At 41.9% G+C, this 21,498-nt stretch overlaps 1 protein-coding gene across 2 annotated transcripts; it reads right to left on the bottom strand.

Moving 5' to 3' along the window:
* Window positions 1-1,819: 1,819 nt before the first annotated feature.
* Window positions 1,820-14,502, bottom strand: LOC111250776 (cholinesterase-like). Of its 2 annotated transcripts, none has more exons than XM_022806514.2 (3): window positions 13,137-14,502; window positions 2,691-3,885; window positions 1,820-2,500 (listed from the first exon to the last, which is right to left on the bottom strand). In XM_022806514.2, exons 2-3 carry the CDS (start codon window positions 3,838-3,840, stop codon window positions 1,953-1,955), a joined length of 1,698 nt encoding a protein of 565 aa, XP_022662249.1. In that variant the 5' UTR covers window positions 3,841-3,885; window positions 13,137-14,502; the 3' UTR covers window positions 1,820-1,952. The 2 variants fall into 2 exon arrangements, with proteins under 2 accessions (XP_022662249.1, XP_086845829.1); XM_086989703.1 differs by lacking the exon at window positions 13,137-14,502 and adding an exon at window positions 4,817-5,341.
* Between the last annotated feature and the right edge of the window lie 6,996 nt (window positions 14,503-21,498).

Here is a 21,498-nt window from a genome sequence, read left to right as displayed (position 1 = left end):
TGATCTTCTTGTTGTTGGCGTATAGGATGGGGTGTGGTGAATAACATTTTTTACCTATCGTCAGCTGACTCTGTATTTATACCAAACATGGCCTGGTTGTCCAGCTACAAACTGATCAACAGGTCTCTCACGCGCCCTGTCCTTCATTCGGCCGTCCAATAGTACACCTACAATGCCTGCCATTGTTTATAAATGCATGTATTGTTGTTTTGAACACTATCGGAATAGACTGTATTTCCCTTATCGCGAAAATGGTTGCTTACGAGATATTTCGTTTCGTTCCAGCCTGCGCGGGCGCAACCCACTCCAAGCATACATGTATGACATGCACGTACAGAAACCAATTGGAAAATTGTATAATCTAAGCTAAATTAGCAGAGTCAAAAACAGGACCGGGGAGGGCGGTAGCCTCTAGCGAAATTCGCGAGCTTAACCTATATTGTCGACGGCCCTGTCTTCGCCTACTCGCATTGACGTTCGAGAAACACATAAAGAACAGAAAGATTTTCGAAGTACATTCGCGGTCGCTCGACGACTGGCGAACTTCCTGTGACTTAATTGTGCCACTAGTACATGTTATTTGCTAGCTGAGCCGATCGCGATGGGTGGCTCTGAAGCGGCCTAGTCCGCTGCGCCCCACATGACGACTATTGCAACGGATGTTCTGGGAATCAGCATGAGTACATCGCTGCTGATGATATACAGCTTGTAGTTTCGAGGATGGTTATTACTCTCGAAGTCTGCGGATGATATTTGCTTAGTTCTGCAGTACAGAAGAGTTTATGAACATGATCGTACCGGCACAGGGGTCGACGGGGCCTTTTGTCATTCCGTTCCGAGGATGAAACGCGAGACCCGCTGGAGTCAGCCGACAAAAGCTGGAATCAGCGATGATGCGCATTTGCAGACAACAACAGCCAAAGCGGTTGCTTAAGATGAACCAGTGTCGGACACTTGGTACGCGAATGCGCACCGCGTGCCGACCCTGTCCGGGGCGTGACGAATCACAGGAAAGTTGTCACTCACTCATTTGGTGATCATGGTGCGATGGTCGTTTATCACATGTGTTCGCCAGGCGGAGCCGCGAGCTGCGCTCAGCCATACGCTGAACGTCGATTTCTGGAATCTTCAACTGTTTAGAAGGCAGAAATCGGAGAACTAAGAAATAACATAGCGTTCAGAAGCGGCTTATGAAGCGCCCCGAAAGACCACTATTGGGAGTCAACGAAATAGTCGAATTAATAAAGAGAAATCAACCGACTCGGTAAATAAAGTAGAAGGCGGACCTGAAAGGCGAAGCCCGACAGTTTCGTGCGAAGCGTACGAGCTGCAAAGTCAAAACGTATTTCACGGAGATCGAGTAACGCGTGTGAACTCTCCTAGCGCAGACCTATTTGATACTTCGCTTCGAACCGCCGCATGTGGTACTGGATTTATGAGTCGAGGCTTCATATCAAAGCCCGCGTCATCATTACCAGGTCGAATCGGACTAGGGAGACCCGCTTGAACGTAGGGTTCATCGCGACATATTAGTTGAATTATGAACAGAACTGTGGGTCGAGATAGACAGCTCGTTCAGATTAGAAACTTTCGTCAGTCATGGTTCTACGTGTATAGACTGCATTCGAGTCTGTTTTATCTCAGTCATATGGAAAAGGGAATCTCCTGACAGAACGCATTCACTAAGCTCACACGAAGATATTACGCTGATACGAGCTTAAAAGAAGCCTCAGCCCCTGTCACAAAACAATTCTACTCAGTAGATCGACTCATCTAGTCCATATACTTCTATAGTGTAAAATGCAAAAATGCAGCTCACTCAAGGTACCTAGAACGACAATTTATTTTCATAAATATGCGTAGATATAATTTAAAGTATATACTAGATTATGAGAGCTGCCATAATGAACCATCTTGTACCGCGTTTAATCCAGATTATTCTGAGGTTGACTTTATCCGAGAATGACGTGCGAGTATCTTCGGCCCACTGAGGCATCGTAGTTATTCCAAAAGTATGACCAAAAGTTGCACTCGTCCGCGCGGGGTCCGTATCCGATCGTGATGTTCTGCTTGAGGTTTGCAATGTACGGCCTTTCCGCACTATAGGTAGGCCAGTCTGTATTTGCTTTTGGCGAGTACGCCCGTCCGTAGTACACAAAAGTGGCGATCAGATCCAACATGTCATCGGCGAATTGAAGGTCTTTCAACGAGGGTCCTAGTCGTGCACCCATAATGCCATGGAGGGATCCCAATGAATATAAAGCTTCCTCGGCGGAAGTTACTCCAAATTCTTTGCGAGTAAATGCTGACTCGTGGTCGAATGAGTAATAATAGACTTTGGCGCCAAGGTTAGCTAACTCCTCCGCAAATTCGTTCCCTGGACATATGAGCAATCCATCGGAGATAGCATGACCCCCAGATCGTATCAGTTCGGTTGAGTTTACGGCGTCGCGGAAGTAGTACCGAAGGACGGGAACTGCGTTTGCTCGAAAGAACGTACCTTAAATATGGAATAAACGAGAGTGGCTTAGAAACAGCTTGAAATATTAGTTGGAAAATGAAATCCAGTCCAGTGTAACACACACGATTTGCTCAATTTGTCAGTGGGACCAAAGCGCAAATGTTGTCATATGCACGTAACGCGTTAGATTACCTACTTGGGATGTAAGCAACATAGATAAATGGATTACCGTAGAAGAGGCCGACAAGATATTTGACATCGCCCGGCAGAATGTCCTCTCCAGCGTCAAAATACCCCGCATAGAACAGTGAATCGGCAAACTCATTTTTGGCAAAGCCCATTAGTACTTCGACGTTTTTCATTTGTTTGCTTTTCTTGAGAAGGCTTTCCGTTTCAATGAGTGGCATCAGTGAAAGCTGTCCACGCGTGAACTCTAGTTCAGCGGCCTTGGAAATTTGTCCGGCGTCCTTAGACAGAATGCACGATATTACATTATGGGGGGTGCTGTATTCTTTCGAGCAGCCTAGACGCTTAGCGATCGTGTGCGTTCGCGTCGACGCGACAGAACGTTGGTTGAGGCCCATAATAGAAAACGGATTACCGGATTGGAGAATTACCCGTTTGAATAGCTTCTGGCTAACGGGGTTAAGTAGTTGGTAGGCTGCAGCGACAGCGCCAGCTCCTTGTCCAATAACTGTAATGCGATTAGGATCTCCTCCAAAGTATCCTATATGTTTCTTGATCCATTGTAATGCCAATTGCTGGTCGTAGAGACCCATGTTGCCCGAAGCTCGCGGGGTGCCAGCGTAAAGAAAACCAAACGCATTCAGTCGATAGTTGAACGATACGCAGACAACGCCTCGAATAGTTAACTGGCTCATATCAAGGGCGGGTGACTCGCTGCCTCCATGTGTAAAAAAGCCGCCATGTATGAGCACGAGAACGGGTTGCGGTGGCTTCAGTTGGGCCGTCCACACATTCAAGTACAGGCAATCTTCGTTAACGTGAAGATCTTTGTTATTTCGAAGCTCGTCGAAATAGTACGATGTCTGAGGACAGGATGGGCCCATCGATGTAGCTTGAATATAACGAGATTTCTTCCACGGCAATGGCCTGGGCTTCTTGAAGCGCAGCTTCTTCAAGGGCGGCTGGGCGTATGGAATGCCCAAATATTTCTGCACCGCCATTCCACGAACAAGCGATGTCCGACCGCTGATAATTCCATATGGCGTATATAGTATGTTGCTACTATGAGCGGGCTCACCAGGATAATTATCATCCTTAGAAAAATATTGGCAGTGGCTGAATGCCCATAAGGTGCTGCAGTAAATTAATGCACAGGAAAGGAAAATGGTCAGAATAGACGCGGAAGATCGCATGGCTAACTGGACATTTTCTATCCGCTTTTTGTCAGCTCGCGTCTCCTGAAATCAAAATGCAGATGAATGAAAACATCAGGCTTTGCAAAGTCTATGGGCACACTAAAGTAAAGCTCAACAGCGCTTGTTAAACTGTACTAAGTTAGTAGTTGAGAACTGCTCCCTTTTAAGATGTGGATTTCGCAGGTTTTTTCTTGGCAAAACGTATGGCAGTTCGTTTTGGATTATTGCTATCGGTAGACATCTTTGAATTTATCGTTTGAAGCTAGCATTTACGTATATATGACTAATACAGGTCCGGTCGATAGTCCCTCTTCTTAAAAGTATTGACATTTATATCATTATCCTTTTTTCTTGTTATAAAGTTACTTATATATATATATATATATATATATATATATATATATATATAATAATAAAAGGCTTTATCACTTGCTTACGGCAATCGATTGTTAAGGAAACACTGTAGAAATTTTAGACTCAGCTGAGCGTAGCGGTAAATGTTATCGTACTGTGTAACTGATGGCTTCTCCGCTTCGGAGCGCATACAAGTCTCTAGGCCCATTACTCTACCTTGTAACTCAGTTGGTAAGACGCCGTCAAAATAAAACAGCCCGAAACAAACTTCAAACTGCTTTACTTAGACTATTATTATTATTATTATTATTATTGGCCGTTCATAGGCCAAGCGTAACATTATGAAGTGCGAGACGCAAAAACGTTTGATATCAGCATCATCCGCATCAAGGGTTCGAGCCATATATTACTCGAGCCTAGCTGAGAACGAGCAAACGCTTCCAACGTATATTTTTCGGTCACTTGCGAGCCTTCGTAAATACCGAGTCCTCGAAAGCTGCCAATTTCACGGATCTTGCTAAACCAGTAGGGTAAATACAAACTTCTTCTGGATTATGATACACTGATAAAAGCTAAGTCAGCTTTCGCAGATTCAATACCTACTGACCTTTGTACTCACTAGAAATGTTGCGAGGATCGTTAATTCAATGAATTGCTCTAAGTTTCGTTGCTCGAAGCCTCATCCGTCCTAATTAACGATAGAACAAACGAATTGCAATACCGGTATATGTTGAAATTATAGATTGCTGGCCTACCGAATGGTGATAGATTCTATTATTGGCCTTCTGAGAAGGATCAGCAGCTTAACGTGAACAACTCAATAGAGATACCGAAAACAAGCTTAAACTTAATTTTAATAACTCCAAATCAGCCAACATGGCCGCGCTAAGGACGCATGCCAAACACACGAATTTGTCTTTTGAAAATAACCGAAATAGGACGTAACAAAGGACGACGGCTTTGTATTAGCCCTACGAGGTGATGGTAATCAGCTATAAACTGCGCAGTTGTTTTAAATTACATTTAAATACAAAGGAAAATTTCATGTTGTCTTTGACTTTTCACGACGATGTTATTCTTCCCGGGTTGGTTTTCCCCGGGGTAAAATAAGTGTAAGTTCTCGTAGAACGCAGCGGTATGTGGACCATTTAATATACTCTAGCATTAACTGTGTTTAGCATCGAAATTGTTGGAAAAGTGTGAGCAGAATATATAATAGTAACCGTAAAATTATTATCGTAAGCGAAAATAATAATTGTAATAAAAAAAAAAAACATCAATTTCTTTTAAGGTATATTTATTACTGTATAGGTAAACGTCTTTGAGCTCATAGCGATGTGGTCACTATACATTTATCTCTTTTCCCAATTCAAAACCAATATGATTTTTCAAGTTCTAAATGTAATTCAACTGTCGGCCATATTTTAAGTAGTATTTATTTTGGGACAAAATGGGCATACTTTCGCTTTTCGAATAGAATAAACCTATAAAAGTATACTAAGATGCTCCAGTAAGTTTACGTACTATAGACATTTATAAGTACTGCGTTTCTACAGAAAAGTCGAGTAAGTAATAGCTGATACGTCTTTTATTAATTGTCACTTGTGATTTAAAAGATCTTCTTCACCGTAAAATGTGTCGTGTATAATGCATTTGGTCGGGTTGGTGTTAAACCCGACCAAATGCATCAGAAGAGCTTAATTGTTCGCTGCTACTAAGTGAAGCCATTAATTTATACAAGAAAATAAATTTCAGATTCAACCGTTGTCAAGTGAAGATTCCAACATAAATGTCTGCAGAAGATTCACGTCACTTCTCGTGCCGTCGACCTGGTAGGAATTAGAAGACGAGACAACTAGTTGCTAACCGCTCCGAAGTCCGCGATGACATGCCCGTACAAGAACTTCGTGATTTTCCATCAATTTTGACGTGAACGTTAGTGAACAAACTTTGGTCGAAAGTACGCTTGATTGTACACAAATGCTCCTGAGTAATTTCGATAGAATTAGCAGCTTCTATATAGCAAAAAATAACTTATGCCCGACTTATCTATGGATCAGTGATTCGCTAATTATAGGCGCATTGGAAAGCCAGATCAAGGAATGAAACGTTCGGATCTAGCATAGGAATCTGGAAAGAAGCTTTTCATATAACATAAAGCTTCAAACGTAAATATTTTCATAATTTGTGCGAAAACTTGAACGAAAATTTGAGGTACCGATAAAGCTAGTAGATCTGCAAGTCGATCCTTGCAAATGACAAAAACGCTAACACGACCCCATTCAAAATTATACTATTTATTTGGAGTGCTTTGAAGCACATAAGCCTAAATAGTTTTAATGCAACACAGCTCCATGTGTACATTGTGTTTAGTATATGATAATATTCCATAATGTCGAAAGCGAAAGATACATCTCAAATTATTAGTTTTTATTAGGACCATTTAGGCCCGCCGTCAGCTTTCGAATGTCACGATGTTGACAGATTTCAGTCTTTAGCAACTGTCGACGGTACAACAGTAGTGATTAGTTTTAAATTAATTACTACTGATTTCAATATTGCTCACGATATCCAATCATATCCAGTCAGATAACTTGCATCCGTTGTTTATATATATATATATATATATATATATATAATACGCATGATTCGCCCTCTTACAACAGAAATGCCCGTTCCCACGTTCTGCTCTTGTCAGCTGAGCGCCGCTACTAGCGATGTTGTCAAGCGTTTCCTGCGAGGCAGCCAGCCGATGCCTCTATGCGAAGGCAAAATGCATTGTATGGTGCATGCTGCTGCTCTCCAGCGTAGATTACAGGACTCCGCGCGCAGATAGCGACGACAGCAGTGAGAAAGGACTCAACCTTGTTGATCGTCTGTTTATAGTCGGTATTAACAAGCAGCACCGATATAGCCTCGAACACTCCGATCGCCGGCTTGACAAGACAAGAGCGCCAACGCTTTGCTAGGTTCTCTTTAGGCCTCCTCGTACTGTTCAACTCAAATAGCGAAAGATCAAAGCTTCTCTATAAATACACCGTCCAGTTTCCGGACGCTCCTTCCTGCCTATTCAGAACGATGCCAAATCGCTCTGCTGTCACCGATAAGGTCCCCTGGGAGGCACGCACTCACACGCTCAAAGAAACCTACACCCCTACTATTACGTATCGATCCGCATAGTACTTATGGAATACGTATAGAAGCTTTGATGCAGAATAACCCATGAAGCGACCGCGACAATACACGCTGCACAGCGGGGCGGTATTGGACCTTAAATTGCAGTGAGCATTTGCTTCCTCAAGCAGCCCTTGTTCATGTCTAGAGCAGCATTGTAAATGGAACGTCGAGCTAGGCTAGGCTGTCTTTTGAGGGTACTATCCAACAAGGACTGCCGGTTGTTATAGTCGGGTCTAATGGTTCTAAGATAGGACATGTGTTTCGACGGAATATTTCAACGAAACCAATCTCGTCTCATCAGTATTGTACCTTCTCATAACTAGGCTGCAAAACGAGAGATAAAAACCATCTTATTGATACGAGCCGACTCTAGTAGAGTTTACCGGTATCGGGAATGTCTACATCGTAGAGTGGAAACACGGCTAACTGTTATCTACACAGTGATGCTGTGTCAGATAGTGCGATGCGCTGATAGCGGCACTTGATTACCGAAATTCTCATTTTAGGCATAGACATCATAGGCAACGGGTTTTCATATATGTAGTGTAGTCTTCATGTATGGATCCGGTGTGCACATTCTGCATCATCTCTATCCTGCAAGAAGCAGAACTATTTTAAGTGTACATTGTAAGCCTTATACGCCGGATTAGATGATCATTCGTATTATCCATGTTTTCACAATGTCGAATATGTTATATTACGTTTCGATAAAATAATAATTTGCAGCTGTGAGCCGCGCGCTTATTTATAGACGCTCGGCGATGCCTATGAACGCTAGATAAGCCGTTGTTTTAGCCCGTCCTTTCGTTTCATGAATAAAGAAAGCTTAAGTTGCAAGCTTCCTGCACAAAGGGCTACCCATTTGAGATGCAAAGCGTGTCACTGAAGCACGAAAATTCGGACGGGTTGGAGAGCTGCCACCGCTGGCCGAAATAAATAATTGCGGGCTTCACGTACCAAATGTGTAGCTGATAATGGAATAACACATATATTTTGGGTTGACAAGACAAAAAGCCTGCACGTGACTCTCTCTCCTCCCCCCTCCCTCCCTCCCTCCCTCCCTCTCTCTCTCTCTCTCTCTCTCTCCCTGCGTCGTCTGAACGTGTCCGAAAGATGCCAACAGCATAAAAAACGGCATCTAACTCTTCCAGTGTATGTGGAATAGCGAAACGCACTCGATAAACACAAGAGAGACTCATATTGAATAATTCTGTTAAAATATACAGCATGTCACAATTGTAGTATGGTACAACACTCGATCGACCATTATAGAACAAGTGCGGCTGAAAGCAGATGATCCCGCGTAGTTTTATGCCTAGAAAAGAATAATACCTTTGCGAACACAATATGTTAGAGCCCGCAACTGAATGGATACATATTCGTTCTCCTTTGAAATGATCCGAGCTGGAGATCTGAATACAAAGCAAACAAATCTATATTTGCTTGGATCCATTCTGTCTTTTCCAAGTCACTCAGTACTTGCAAACGTCGACAGATTAGCGAAAAAATACCAAATATAACATGTAAAAGTGTATTAAAACGTAATTCTACTTGTTGAACTTGCTACTAATTGTTTTATGACAAGTTACTATAAACTGCTTTATCGTTTGTTTATTTTCTGACGCCCATTTATGATGCCAACTACATGGTCAGCGAGGTGCGAAATATCACTAGCATTATAAGTACATATGTCTTGCACAACTGTTTTATTCTACATAATCGTTCCGTTCCGCGACAAAGTATCATAGGCACAAAAGAAACTGACTGTTCGTTCATCATATGTAGCAAAACCTTGCTTACTGTGGCGGATGGTCGTAACCTTTACCCAAAAGACATTAGCTACAAGTGCAGTAGCGAGGCCTATATATGCCAGAGGAGGCAATACGTAGTAACTTACGCAGCGAGCGTAAGACTCAGAACCTTTACTAGATATACTAAATAGGACACGCTTATATATACACGTGCCAGGCAGCTCGATTTCAGTTTCCAGGCCACACGAGTGAAATTAAGAGGGCTGCCGTGTCACAGGTAGCCAGCTTCAATGTGGCCAAACATAAAAAGTCGGAAGAGAAGGATGTGCCGTCCATCTCTTTCGCGCCTCTAAATTTCGTCGGTCGTGTTTAGCAAGCTTCAGATGATCTTATTCCGCCCCATAACTTCGGCAGAAGAGTAAACGTACGCTGACGACTTCCGATGAGCAGGTGGAACAAGTTTCTGCGACGTGCGCCGGAAATGCAACGAACCGTGTTCCTAGCGTAAGATGCCATGCTACTTGTTGCGATAAACTGCTGAATATCAAGTGACTAGGTAAGTCCGTTACATAAATGCGTCTCGTTTTCAAACTTGCCCCCTATACAAATGTGTGATTAGGGTTACAGTACTATACGTACGTACGGTTTGTAGATAAATGCCAAATCTAAGTGTAACTAATTTTAGCCCTAAAGACGGCCTTAGCCTAGCTAGTATCTGACCTTTTTACGTCTGTGGGCTAGAAAAAAAGCGACGAAACTGGCCACCCGTGCCATTTTCGCACTGCAGCCCGCATCGTCATTCTGGATAGCATTGATCGTCATACATGTATCCGTAGCCGGAGCTGTATCGTAATGCAAATTGGGACGGCGGTTTGATTTTTGACGCCTTTGCTTTCGTCGTCACTGACGTTGTTGACGTTAGTTTCGGCCAGCGCGGCGCTGGCTGATGATGCTGCCAATACGATCAAAGTGGTAAAAAGTAATTTGCATTGCAAATCGTGCCCCATGTACGTAGTCACTAATCGGAAGCCAGTAACAGCACCAATCGAGGTTCGCCGCAAGCGAAATCGGGTTTCGTAGAACAGGACGAGGTAACAACGAGTTTTAAAGTAAAGAACACGTTTCAAATAGGGAAACGACGCAGTGATTTGTTTTCTTGGCCTCTACGAATAACATCTGCACAGTTCTGACGGTGGCGCTCTCATTGTTTTTATTCAATTTTGGCTTGGCAACATGAATGCTCTAATCCTTCTATATTATAATTGTTAAGTTGTTGCCATCCTTGCTGTCACTAGCAGTTACATGTATATAGTAGTAGTCATCAATAGCACATAGTCGTCGCCGCGCTCCGCAAGTGTTACATAAAGTAGTTTACGATTGTTTTTGTTTCCGCGAATCCTTTGGAATAACATCTTGTTTATCGCAAATTACTTTTTATCTATGCATTCCAATAGTGACGAATAATAGCTAAGTTCAGGAACAGCATCCTCGATCTGATTCTAATGTTTTTTTAATGCCTATTTTGCATGTTGTTGTTGCTTTGCGGAAGGACAATTACATCCACTCGTGACATGAAAGCGTTTGTTCATTAAACTGGCCTTTATTCAGGTTCGGTCCTTGTTCGACTTCTTTTTTTTTTTTCCTTATACTGGGCACGCTAAAGGTTGCCTTAGCGTAGGCCTTTGTATCTGAATAGCTTCTATCATATTGCTGCTAATGAACATTTATCAATAATGTCACAGTGAACTGAACGATAAATATAATAGCTTTTCTGGGGTTCTAGGAACGTACCTCTTCCTTAAACAAAAAACAAAGGAAATAGGTTCCATTATAGTTTATTCAGCATTTTTTTTTTTTTTAGCACGTTTCAAACTTCACTATTAAGTCTATAGTTTTACAAAGTACATGCGCCGCCAGTTGTAGCGAGCAAGACGTTCCTGCGCCTGGCATACCCGCATCTAATTATCTGATCTTTAAAGTTGGTCTCTTTTTTGCTGGACACGAATGCTGGCAAAGCGTCTTCTCGAAAGTCAAAAGGATATTCATTTGTAAACGCGTCTAGACATTGTTTAAAATCTGCTCGTGATTTTCATTAATGCTTTTCTACTAGAGGGAACGTTGGCTGCGTGGCTATTGATTTGGAGCCAAGTATAATCTTATCGTGCGGTTTTCACATTACGAGCTAGAAGTTTTTACCTCAGTTTAAACACTTCAGCCGGGACGTTTACCTTGCAGTTCTTCTGGTTTACGATAGAATAACACTGATAACCTTGTCGGACGATGCTTCAGTAGTCGGAGCATTATTTGATACCCAGACCCATCCGAAATTGTGTTGCAATTCATATTCCGATCAATTTTTCGTTACCGGTGATGATTTGATGCCTGATAGCTAATCACAGGTGCTGAAACTGTTCTATTTGACTTTTATTATCGCTGAATTATTTGGGGTCTCCGCTAACAGCTGTATAGTGACGTGGTCTGAAGTGGATTATAATTGTTTTTCGCTGAAAATCAGGCAAAATGAGTGGTAACAAAAATGATCTAATATCGATAAGTGTTTTTGTTTGAAGGGCATGGGCGTTCACACAAATTCTACATCAAGCAGCTTGCTTCCATTGCTGTCTAGATTGAACCAAAGACGACAATATTCTACAGCCAGACGTCCTGAATAAAGTCTAGATGAAGTAGCATCTGTATTTTGAGTGATTTAGCTAGGCTATGTTCGAACGTGAACTGAAATGTTCCAAATGATTGAAACTCGTTATTACGAAGTCTATTATTTTGTGTTACAAGATAGTAGTTGGTAGAAACAACCTTCCTGTCGTTTTAATAACAGTATATATATATATAAGATTAAATTCGTATTAAGACTATAAAGTATATATCGTACCACTGAGTGTGTTATTCCTCTCAGACAGATCATATCTTGTTCATACCGTGTACATACTTCCATTCCTTGTATACAGAGACAGCCGAAGTTAACAATACTGCTAGATCAAACAATCTAACGGCTCAGCTGCGTGGATCATAGGTTAGGCAGTGTAGCGACCTGTGTAGTGGCAGAGGCATGGAAAGGTCTCGCAAACAGGTCAATAGAATCAATCTCGGATTATTATTTTTAAGTATAACATTTTTATTTGTAATGCATTACGTATTCTCAAAGGTGGAAAAACTGTTGCTAACATCCAAGAGTTAGCTTTGCTTCAATACAGGCCACAAATCCCAAAGGCTAGAAGAAAACGTTACAGACTGATGCGTCCCATCAAAAATAAGTCGAAATAACGCATCCTTTTGTAACCGTCAGTGGAAATTCAGAGCCAACTTTGTCGCGGATTCTAAAGGAATTTCTATTACTTACAATGAATTCGGTAAGGCGTAGCCTTTTCGCGTCTAGCCTAAGGGCAAATTTGAGCCTGAACATTTCCGGCGAATAGGGGCCAGCTACACCAGTTCTATATAAACGCTTTTCATGCCAGCAGTTTCGTAGTTCCTAGCCAAACTACGAAGTATACGGATTGCGTACTTATTACATATTTTCACTGCTTTTATATGCTTTGTACCTCACGTTTTACTGCGACACACACTTCGAAAAACTTGTATCACCGCTCCGCCCGTATGACGGCTATTGTCAATATTTCAACAGTACCCGATATTTGCAATAGAGATTGCACAAGCGTAACAGTTGGAACGTACCTAAAATTATGGCAGAAATAGAGATTTTTATTGTAGTCAATGTACAAGGAAAACAATGGACAAAAATATAATTGGAAAACCGCGTCGCTAGACTGAGCGTCCGGATTAGCTGTGGAATAATACGCTTCTGTTGCAAAAACGCTAATTTCGATAGAACAATAATGGTAAATGAGGTAGAGGGGTTACCGCATACGAATTCAATAGTATCACCACGCCGACATGAGCTTGTGTACGTGACTTCATTTTAGCGACTAAACTTATCACTGCTAAAAATAAGGTTTTACCGATTGGATAATACATATTGCAGAAAGCACTTACCTGATTCTTGTATGAGACTGCACAATGTTGCACACCTGAATTTTAATGCCCCTGTATTTACTCTACGGTGTTCATAGGGATATCAGCAACAAACCATTACTCCGACGTTTCCGTTAATGATAATTAAAATCGGCGCGACCCAGTTGCCCAAATAACATATACGATATGTCATCATCTACACCAGCCTACACTGCCCTGCAAAGCAATCTTATCACTTCAAATCATTGCTTGAGCTAACACCAGATCACGAATCTTGTTCGGTTTTTCATCGGTTTTTTCGGTAACAAACGGCCCGAGTATCTAGCAATTCTAGCATCAACTACTTTACCACAGAGGAGTTTAACGCTCGTGGTGTTCCACGAGGTAGCTTCGATGTGTGAAGCTTTAAAGCAATTCCATGTGTGCGGCCCGTCTGCCCCCGCAAGTCTTCACAACTCGGTGATTTCCGCTGGGAAATGACCCACCGCGCTGACCTCTTTCCCCCTCGTCTATTGTTAGAGTGAACTTCCCGCAGTAGTTCCTGTCTGCCAACGATTTTTCCGTCTTTATAACATCGTTTGAGCACAAGGCTGGTATGAGAGCGTAAGGTCCCTTGCACGCCCTCGCCAACAATACTGCCGATGCGACAATCATCGCCATCATCAGCAATACTTTCATCACCATAACGATCATCATCGCCATGATGATCGCCACCCGTCATCAGCCAGCATCAACTCCTTTCTGTGTGTCAGCGCGATACTATCGGTCGAACGACGCTCGGAAGAGCCAAACGACAACATCAACAGCTGCAGCCACGACAACGACGGTAACAACGATGAATCGGCGACTGCACGCGGAACAACCGCCGCCGCAACCGTCTCAGCCTCCCCGGCAGCAGTTCAGTGATAAACGGATTGGGTGCGTGCACCTGCCATCTTTCCCTACTCTGCAGCCTGCGAACCATTTCGGATGGTGACAACTCACGGCGGCACATGGTGACATGTCTAGCAGGAATTTTTCGTCGATCCTTCAGCTGTCTGGTCCCACTCGTTGTCTGTCCGTCTCCTTATCTAGCCGTCGAATTGTCGGAACGTACGAAGGCAGTTTGTACACTCCCTCCGCACAGAACAGCATCACTCGAGAGGGCTGGTGATGATGCTGATGTTGGCGGGCACTGGAGGATCAGAAAGGCAGGTAGACCGGCGCTCACATTTGACGAACGACGCTAACAGAATTTAAGTTGGGCGTTGAACGAGGGTGGTGAACAGGGGAAGAATGAATAAGAACAAAAACATAGTGACTCTGACAGCATCGTCCTCTGTAGCGCAGAGTTTTCAGAGGTTGGTATGGCTCTGCGTACTTTCATTGCGCACAATCGAACGTAAGGCGAGAATGAACGTGACAACTTGTGATACTTAACCACAGATTTACCTTTTCATTTTTCTCCTCATTTAACACGCTTGTTTTGCTGCTACTCTGTTTGATGTATATGTGGCTATGAGTTAGTCTTCTGGCATCGTATAGTCAACGCGGACTGTGGATGCTATGATTGAATACACTGACAAAACGGTAAAACAAAGCAGGAATTTCTCTTCGATAAAAAATCAGTGCTAAACGACTTTTCTTCGACTAGTGTTCTATTTCGGTAGATCAACCAACAGACAGTTAGTAGAATTAATTCAAAATCATACGCGCGTCTACGTTGACATATCTGAAAATCTACTTGGACTAGTTTGGATAGGATACGGGTTCGCCCAAACGTACGGAGTGTCTTCTATACTATTACTGGACCGATAGGAAAACTGCTTTAGATATTTTCCTCTATTTTTGCTCAGTATCTTTTCTGGCAGTCGCTAGCATTGTTGCTAACTTCGAGAAGCTTCAATCTATATCTCTCAATTCAAAGTTAACTCCGCAAATTGCCTAGCACGATAGCAAGTATAATAGTTTATTTTATTAACAACTACAGAACCAGACGTAGTTAGTTAGCAGTAATAAAAACGGTGAGGCGAGCGGTTCGCGAAGATCCAACGTCGACTAATCTATGCATATACACAAACTCGGTACAATATGACTTAGTACACCTGTGTGCAAGCAATACTTCGTACCTGGTCGGTGCTTACCAGTTCATCCTTCAATTTTGCATTAATTTACCATGGCGCACTTGAGCTAATCGCGATGGAGACGAAGACAAGTCAAGGATTAGTGATGAAGATAGAGATAATTGCAGTAGACTAATATACATGTAACTTTGACCCTGTGGTCTTCCAGCAGTCGTTTACTAATGACGCTAACTCTAACTGCTGATAATGATGGCGTTACTGTTACTGTTGAATCAGGACTTGTCTAGTATATGAAAGATACCCCTAATGTTAATATTTTAATTTTATACTGCACGAAGGTGTTTTTGCTGTTTTGTTTTTATGTGTGAAATGAGTACTGTTCCTTCAAAACATTGTCGACTGCAAACAAATACTTTCGCTATATGATGCTATTCAGTTTCCTGTGGTAAGTAATTACCAACACTGCCCATTTGTCATATTCTTCGCCACTCGTCACAGGCTAAGGGATGACACTTCGGACATTTTAATCACCGCTCTTGGCCACACCCGTTGTCCTCAATTAACGACAAGAATGGAAATAGCTGATTACTCTGCAAGAATCGATAGGCCGAGGTGGCAAAATAAGGACTGATACCAACAGTATAGGCAATCAATTAGTTGTCCGTCCATAGCGGTTAAAGCTGTAGCGCGCCTAGCCGTAGGCAGCGTATCATCTTGTGCGTAATCAACTATACGACCACCGGGTGAACACTGCAATAAACGTATGCTCACTTTGATGACGCTTCCTACAGACGCTGACAGCCGTAAAGGCGGCCGCGGCGATCACTACCAGTTCAAGACGAAGACGTAATGCAAAGAAAATAACATGGCGTCTATAGTTCGCTACAGGATCCTGTCGATGTCTGTATGAGTTGCTATAGCACTGAACTGCCTCCTGAATAAATAAAGTAGTAATGGGTGCTACTGGCGTTGTTGAGAAAGCCGAATTACGAGGTGTTACCCGCAGTTCCCACTTTAACTTTACCAATCACTTCAACGGGATGGTCATTCTGTATGCGGAATAGGCATTCGTAACTCGCACCGGTAAAGGTTTTGTTTCTCTTGGCTAAAGGAAATCGGCTGAGCAACTGTGAACGGCAATTTACGCCTGAGACAACGAGCCTCTGTTGCTTTTCTACTGAAATATGAACAATATTGTCTCCAAGCCGCGTTTTTAAACACATTATATATATATATATATATATATATATATAGCAGAAAATTGATTAACGTGGACTATTCCACATAGGTAATAACAGTAGACATGCGAAGATCTGTCAACATACTCACTAGAAACTGAGACGTCTCAGCCAAATAAATTTTACCCCCAAACGGTATTCCCTTACAACTGTCCTTTTCGTTTGTTTACCTTTACTTCCAAAGACACTTAGAAATACACTCAAACGCTATTATACGTAATAATATTAAAGAAAAAAAAAATAAAAATAGATTAAAAAAACTACTAAACCAGTCTTTGTGGTTCTACGTATGTCTGAATAAAAATCTTCCGAAAATGCTTTGATGTACTTAACGGACAAAAGAGGGAGTTCAAGATCTGGCTTGAAGGCCGTATAATGGAACATTCGAATTATGACAACGTAGCACTGCTTCCGTAGAATTTTAATGGGTATAAACTTGGAAGCGCACACCGGTAGGGACATGCATACACAGAGAGATTTGTCGTGTTGCTTTATCAAATGATGGATACACACTTCAGGTGATGACAATAGGAGATAGGTGCAAGTACGCGGAAATTGTTGAGGTGAGGTTTTTAAAAGTCTTCGTTGATACTTTAGATGTCCTAAGCGAACTCGTCGGTCCAGTCTAACTTTTCTGCCTAGCAATGTATTCGTTTTCGACAATACCGTATCGTTTCCTCTCTCTTTTAATAGAATGTAGAATAACCACGCTTCTATATCAAAGCGAAGTTGAATTTGATTGTTAGAAAGAGACGAAAAATAATGAAAAGTAAAAAATATTTAGTAACGAAAAGAAACAACTATTTTATTTTACGGATTTAAACAAGTGCGTCATATTTAAACCGATCCACCCTGTACTAAGCCGCAACATCAGACAGGTCGACGCACATCATTATTCTAGAGAGGTGCTTTAAGATATAAGCCATTAATCGACCTTAATGGGACTATCGATAACAAGTCTTTCTCAAGAACTTTCAAAGCAGTTCTATAGTCTAACATCTAAATCTTCACTGCATACATCCTTTATGATATTGCTCCAACTTTTTCTGTCATTGAAAGCGCTCTTTTATTTCAAGGCTCCATCCGGTACAGGATCACTGAAGTTTCACAGAAGACCAAAACGAAAATTGATGTCGCTTACGAACGCCAGCTAAATTAGCTTGAAACACAAAACTATATAATCTAACGGTACTGGACAAAAGAAATAGGGTTACAAAATTCCAACCAAGACCCGGCCCAGTAACTGGACAATCGGCAAAACTGAAGCACCCTTCTTTGAATAATTCCCTTCATTCAAGTTCAAGCGTTTCGCGCGTCGTAAACGTCGCGGCCAACTTACACCGACAGCGTGCACGTATGAACGTCTTAGACGACATAGACAAAAACGAGGAAATCGTAATAGCGGCTTTACACAAATCTTTAAAGAAACACAATAAAGCTGATCGCTATTCGACATCAGAGCGAAGTCCACCATTAGTTCAGCGTGCAGTAGAACCAGTGAGGGCGGTTACTACGTTGGCTGTTTCGAGGGACGAATCATATCGTGTTCAGGTTATCGATTATCCTATTGAGCTCGGGGATGTTTGGGTTATTGGGTATGCAGTATCGAGTGAACAAGGATTGACCCAATCCACATCTTTTGATCAGAAGAATTTGATTTGTCACCAATCGTTGGGTCGTCATCTTTAAGCCACAATCTGTTTCGTTCGAACGTCCTCTCCTAGAAGGACAGTACCGCAGTGTTTGAACCAAGAGCCCACAGTGTCCCCCCAGAGAACGTTCGTTCTCGTGAAAATGCCCAAAGATTGTTTGCGATTGCTGAGCGAGTTGCTCCGAAGTCACGTAGCTATTTGCGTGGAAGCGATAGTTCATCCGTCTTCGTATTCAGGCGGATGTCGGTCACGCAATCACTGGTATTGTTCGGTACGGCGTTTCATGTTCAGACGGTTAACTGGCTTCTAGCTCGAAACGAATCGTGTGTCTGTGCTCGGACTCGGACCTAAATAGAGACCATATACGCCTAAAATTGGTAAAACAAATTCTCCACTAAGCTATCACGGGGTCACAGCGTGCATTAGCCCAAACAAAACTTCCCAGGATAAATTCATAACAACAAACAACCATAGCTGTTGAAGGCAGAAGTTAACACACTTTACATTAACGAATAAACAGACATATATCAGCGCGAAAAGTTACCTATCATTTCGTCTCCGATTTGCACACATATGTAACGGTATACAATGATACCAGTTCTGAACAACGATACGCAGGTTTTGAAGATGTCGGTTCCCTTTGCACCGTAGCTTGTATCTCTCACAACTATTATTAAAAAATTTCCACCAAGACTTGGAATAGATAGAAACGATGTACGATGGTGATAAAAAGAACGTCAATGGGGACATCTATGCAATGAAAACTGGATTATCGTTAATCGCATGTGGCAATAAAGGTGGAGTTGTCGTATCCATATGCGGATGAAGGTAAGCTACGATATATATTATCGCTAACAATATCTACCGAGAATACGTAAGCAGAAACACTAACGCCTTATCCGCTTCGTTTGCCCTGCGATTTATCATTAGATATGAAATCTGTCATTTCGAGAAAACATCAGGGAAACGTTCCTCTAAAGCGTACTACCAACAGATTATCAGATTTCTGTAACAGAAAAACATGAGCTAATAGTCGGTGGACGCGTCGCGAACATGGGCCTTTGAGCTGAGATGAGGCAACAAAAGCAGCCGGTGCCGGAAGTGAAACTCTGCCGAGCTGTGTAGTTTTCAATCGACATGTTGTGCGCTGACTAAAACAAGGTCGCTCATCGACGGAGCGCTGCGCTACCGGTTCTGTCATCGTAGCGATTGTCTTTGCTTTCGTTAGCTTTTCGTAGTTAGAAGGAGTATTTCTTAGTGTACTGTTTGTACGTTTATACATCACGCCAGGTCAAAATATGGAGAGTCTATTTCACAAAACGACCAAGATTGCAGATGGAACTCGAGTTAGATGAAGTTAGAAATGAAGTGATAGATAAGGTTCTTAGCTTGTTCTCGAACGTGCTATTGGCTGTGTTTATAAGCCTAGGATTATGAAATATTATTAATAAATAAACCTCCTGTTAGGACAGTCAGACAGAATGTGTCATAATCAACATCATAGCATATAAGTGTTTAAGATTTAGAATACATAGCGAATATTGAAACTGGATGCAATGGAGCTCATACAGTCAGCTCGTATATGTACATACCCTCTTTTGATAAAAGGGGGCACGTAACGCCTGCTTAACTTACCACTAAATAACTACTATTCTAGGTAGGTAAATAGTAAATCAGGTAGTATTCAGCAGAAATATGCAAGTAATCCGTAATATTTCACTACAGTAAGGATAGCGATATTATTACAGAAGGTATCTTTTCTCGACAGGGCTTACCCGAGCTACGAACGAAATACTCCATTTAAAACCTTAACGCCTAGCAAAGGACACAATCATGTGCACTGTATTGTATAGAAATATATAGACAAGCGATCGGTCTTCGAGTGCCCGTGATCTACTATGCTAATTTCCACATTATGCATGTCCATACAACAGATTTCGTTGTGTGCTTGGCGTTCGCACCGAACACATTAGAAACTCGTCGCTGCACGCGGCGGGAGTTCGTCTGATGATGATAACGCGATAATAAGCCACATTGGCGGTGACAAAAGTGTAAGGGTGATGTAACCTGTTTGAGCGGTCGCTGAGTTTTTACCAAACATAGTTTTTTGGACATTGACAGTTCCTTCTTCCTGTTCAAAGTAGGAACGCCCTGTAGTTGCGGCTTGTTCTGACAGTCCGACGCACCCGCAAGGGATATAAGGGCCACATAGTCGTTAAAATTACACAGAAAATAACATTACTTTTATAAAACAAGTCTGCATTTATATTTACCGACCGATGTAGAGGTTTCTCAAATAAGATAGCCAAATGCTGTTTTTGAATTTTGTAGATGTTATTCAGGAGGCTGCGCGTTATGAAAAAATATTGTTTTATAGTCCCGCTAACACTAGATGTCCTACGACCGTGTACTGCTATATTGGTTCTTCCTATTACTCGATTGGGCTCAAGTAAGCTTGGCCTACAATAATGACTCCTCGAAAGAAATTGACAACCGATGGCCTTAATCAGTAACGAACAGTAACGTTAGAGGCATTTGCAACTCGAATGTTCAACAAAAAAATAGGCTTAGCCCGGCGTAGCCGTCCAGGGACTTGTTAGACGTACCCCTGCACGCGTTCACCGAACCCGTCTTAGAAGAGGTTAAATAAAAAATCATTCTACCAAAAGATTGCGAGCCAAGGCACATGAAAACCAATTGTAGTGATGAAGTGGTCATTAGCAGGCAACAGATGGAAAACAGTGTCCGCAATGATGCTCTGAGAGAGAACTCGTTTTCAATAGCGGCTATGTCTTCTGCGCGGAATTAGCAATATATATACATACACTGTGGCTAGTCAAATCCAGTCCTACTCCCTCGGATTTCAATACAACTGGATCGTTCCCAAAGACATGGCCAGAAAGTGGAGATCACAAACATCATACCAGAGCATAATGCTAAAATAAAATAAAAATGATGGTAAGCTAGAAAATAAAGCGTACAAGTTGTTCAAAAAGCTACGTAACTTGATGAACGACAAACAGAAACTGGATCACTTTTTGATTCTCTGCCTTCTATTTGTTAGTGTTTTTTTTTCTGTCTGTAACATCTATTTTAAAAACAAAAAAGAAGAAAGTATCAATTATGCCAGAGAACGCTAATTTTGTTGTTTTTTCTGTTTTTAATAATGCTGTAAACTCTTAAGTTGTTTGACAAACAATCTCCAATAAATGATGTGTTTGAAACACCATAAACTAAACATCATAAAATTATTATCACAGTAGCCAACCAGGGCTGTGGTGGGGCGCGACCTTACACAGTTCATCTAATAGTATGCCATTTTAAAAATTGTTTACTACCTTTTTGATTCGGACACAAGCATTTAACTAGAATGAAGACAACATTCAACATCTTTTTAGCATCTCAGTAGCATCAATCTATTTACAATATA

The sequence above is a fragment of the Varroa destructor genome, unplaced genomic scaffold (assembly GCF_002443255.2).
Source record: "Varroa destructor unplaced genomic scaffold, Vdes_3.0 BEIS01000005.1, whole genome shotgun sequence".
NCBI classification, from domain to species: domain Eukaryota; kingdom Metazoa; phylum Arthropoda; class Arachnida; order Mesostigmata; family Varroidae; genus Varroa; species Varroa destructor.
The sequence above is the reverse complement of the archived record's forward strand: the minus strand, read 5'-3'. Positions and strand labels throughout refer to the sequence as shown.

Coding starts and splice junctions, on each gene's coding strand:
- LOC111250776 (XM_022806514.2), bottom strand. CDS start 3,840: ATGCGATCTTCCGCGTCTATTCTGACCATTTTCCTTTCCTGTGCATTA. Junction 2,501..2,690: donor TCTTGTCGGCCTCTTCTACG/GTAATCCATTTA, acceptor TCCATATTTAAG/GTACGTTCTTTCGAGCAAAC.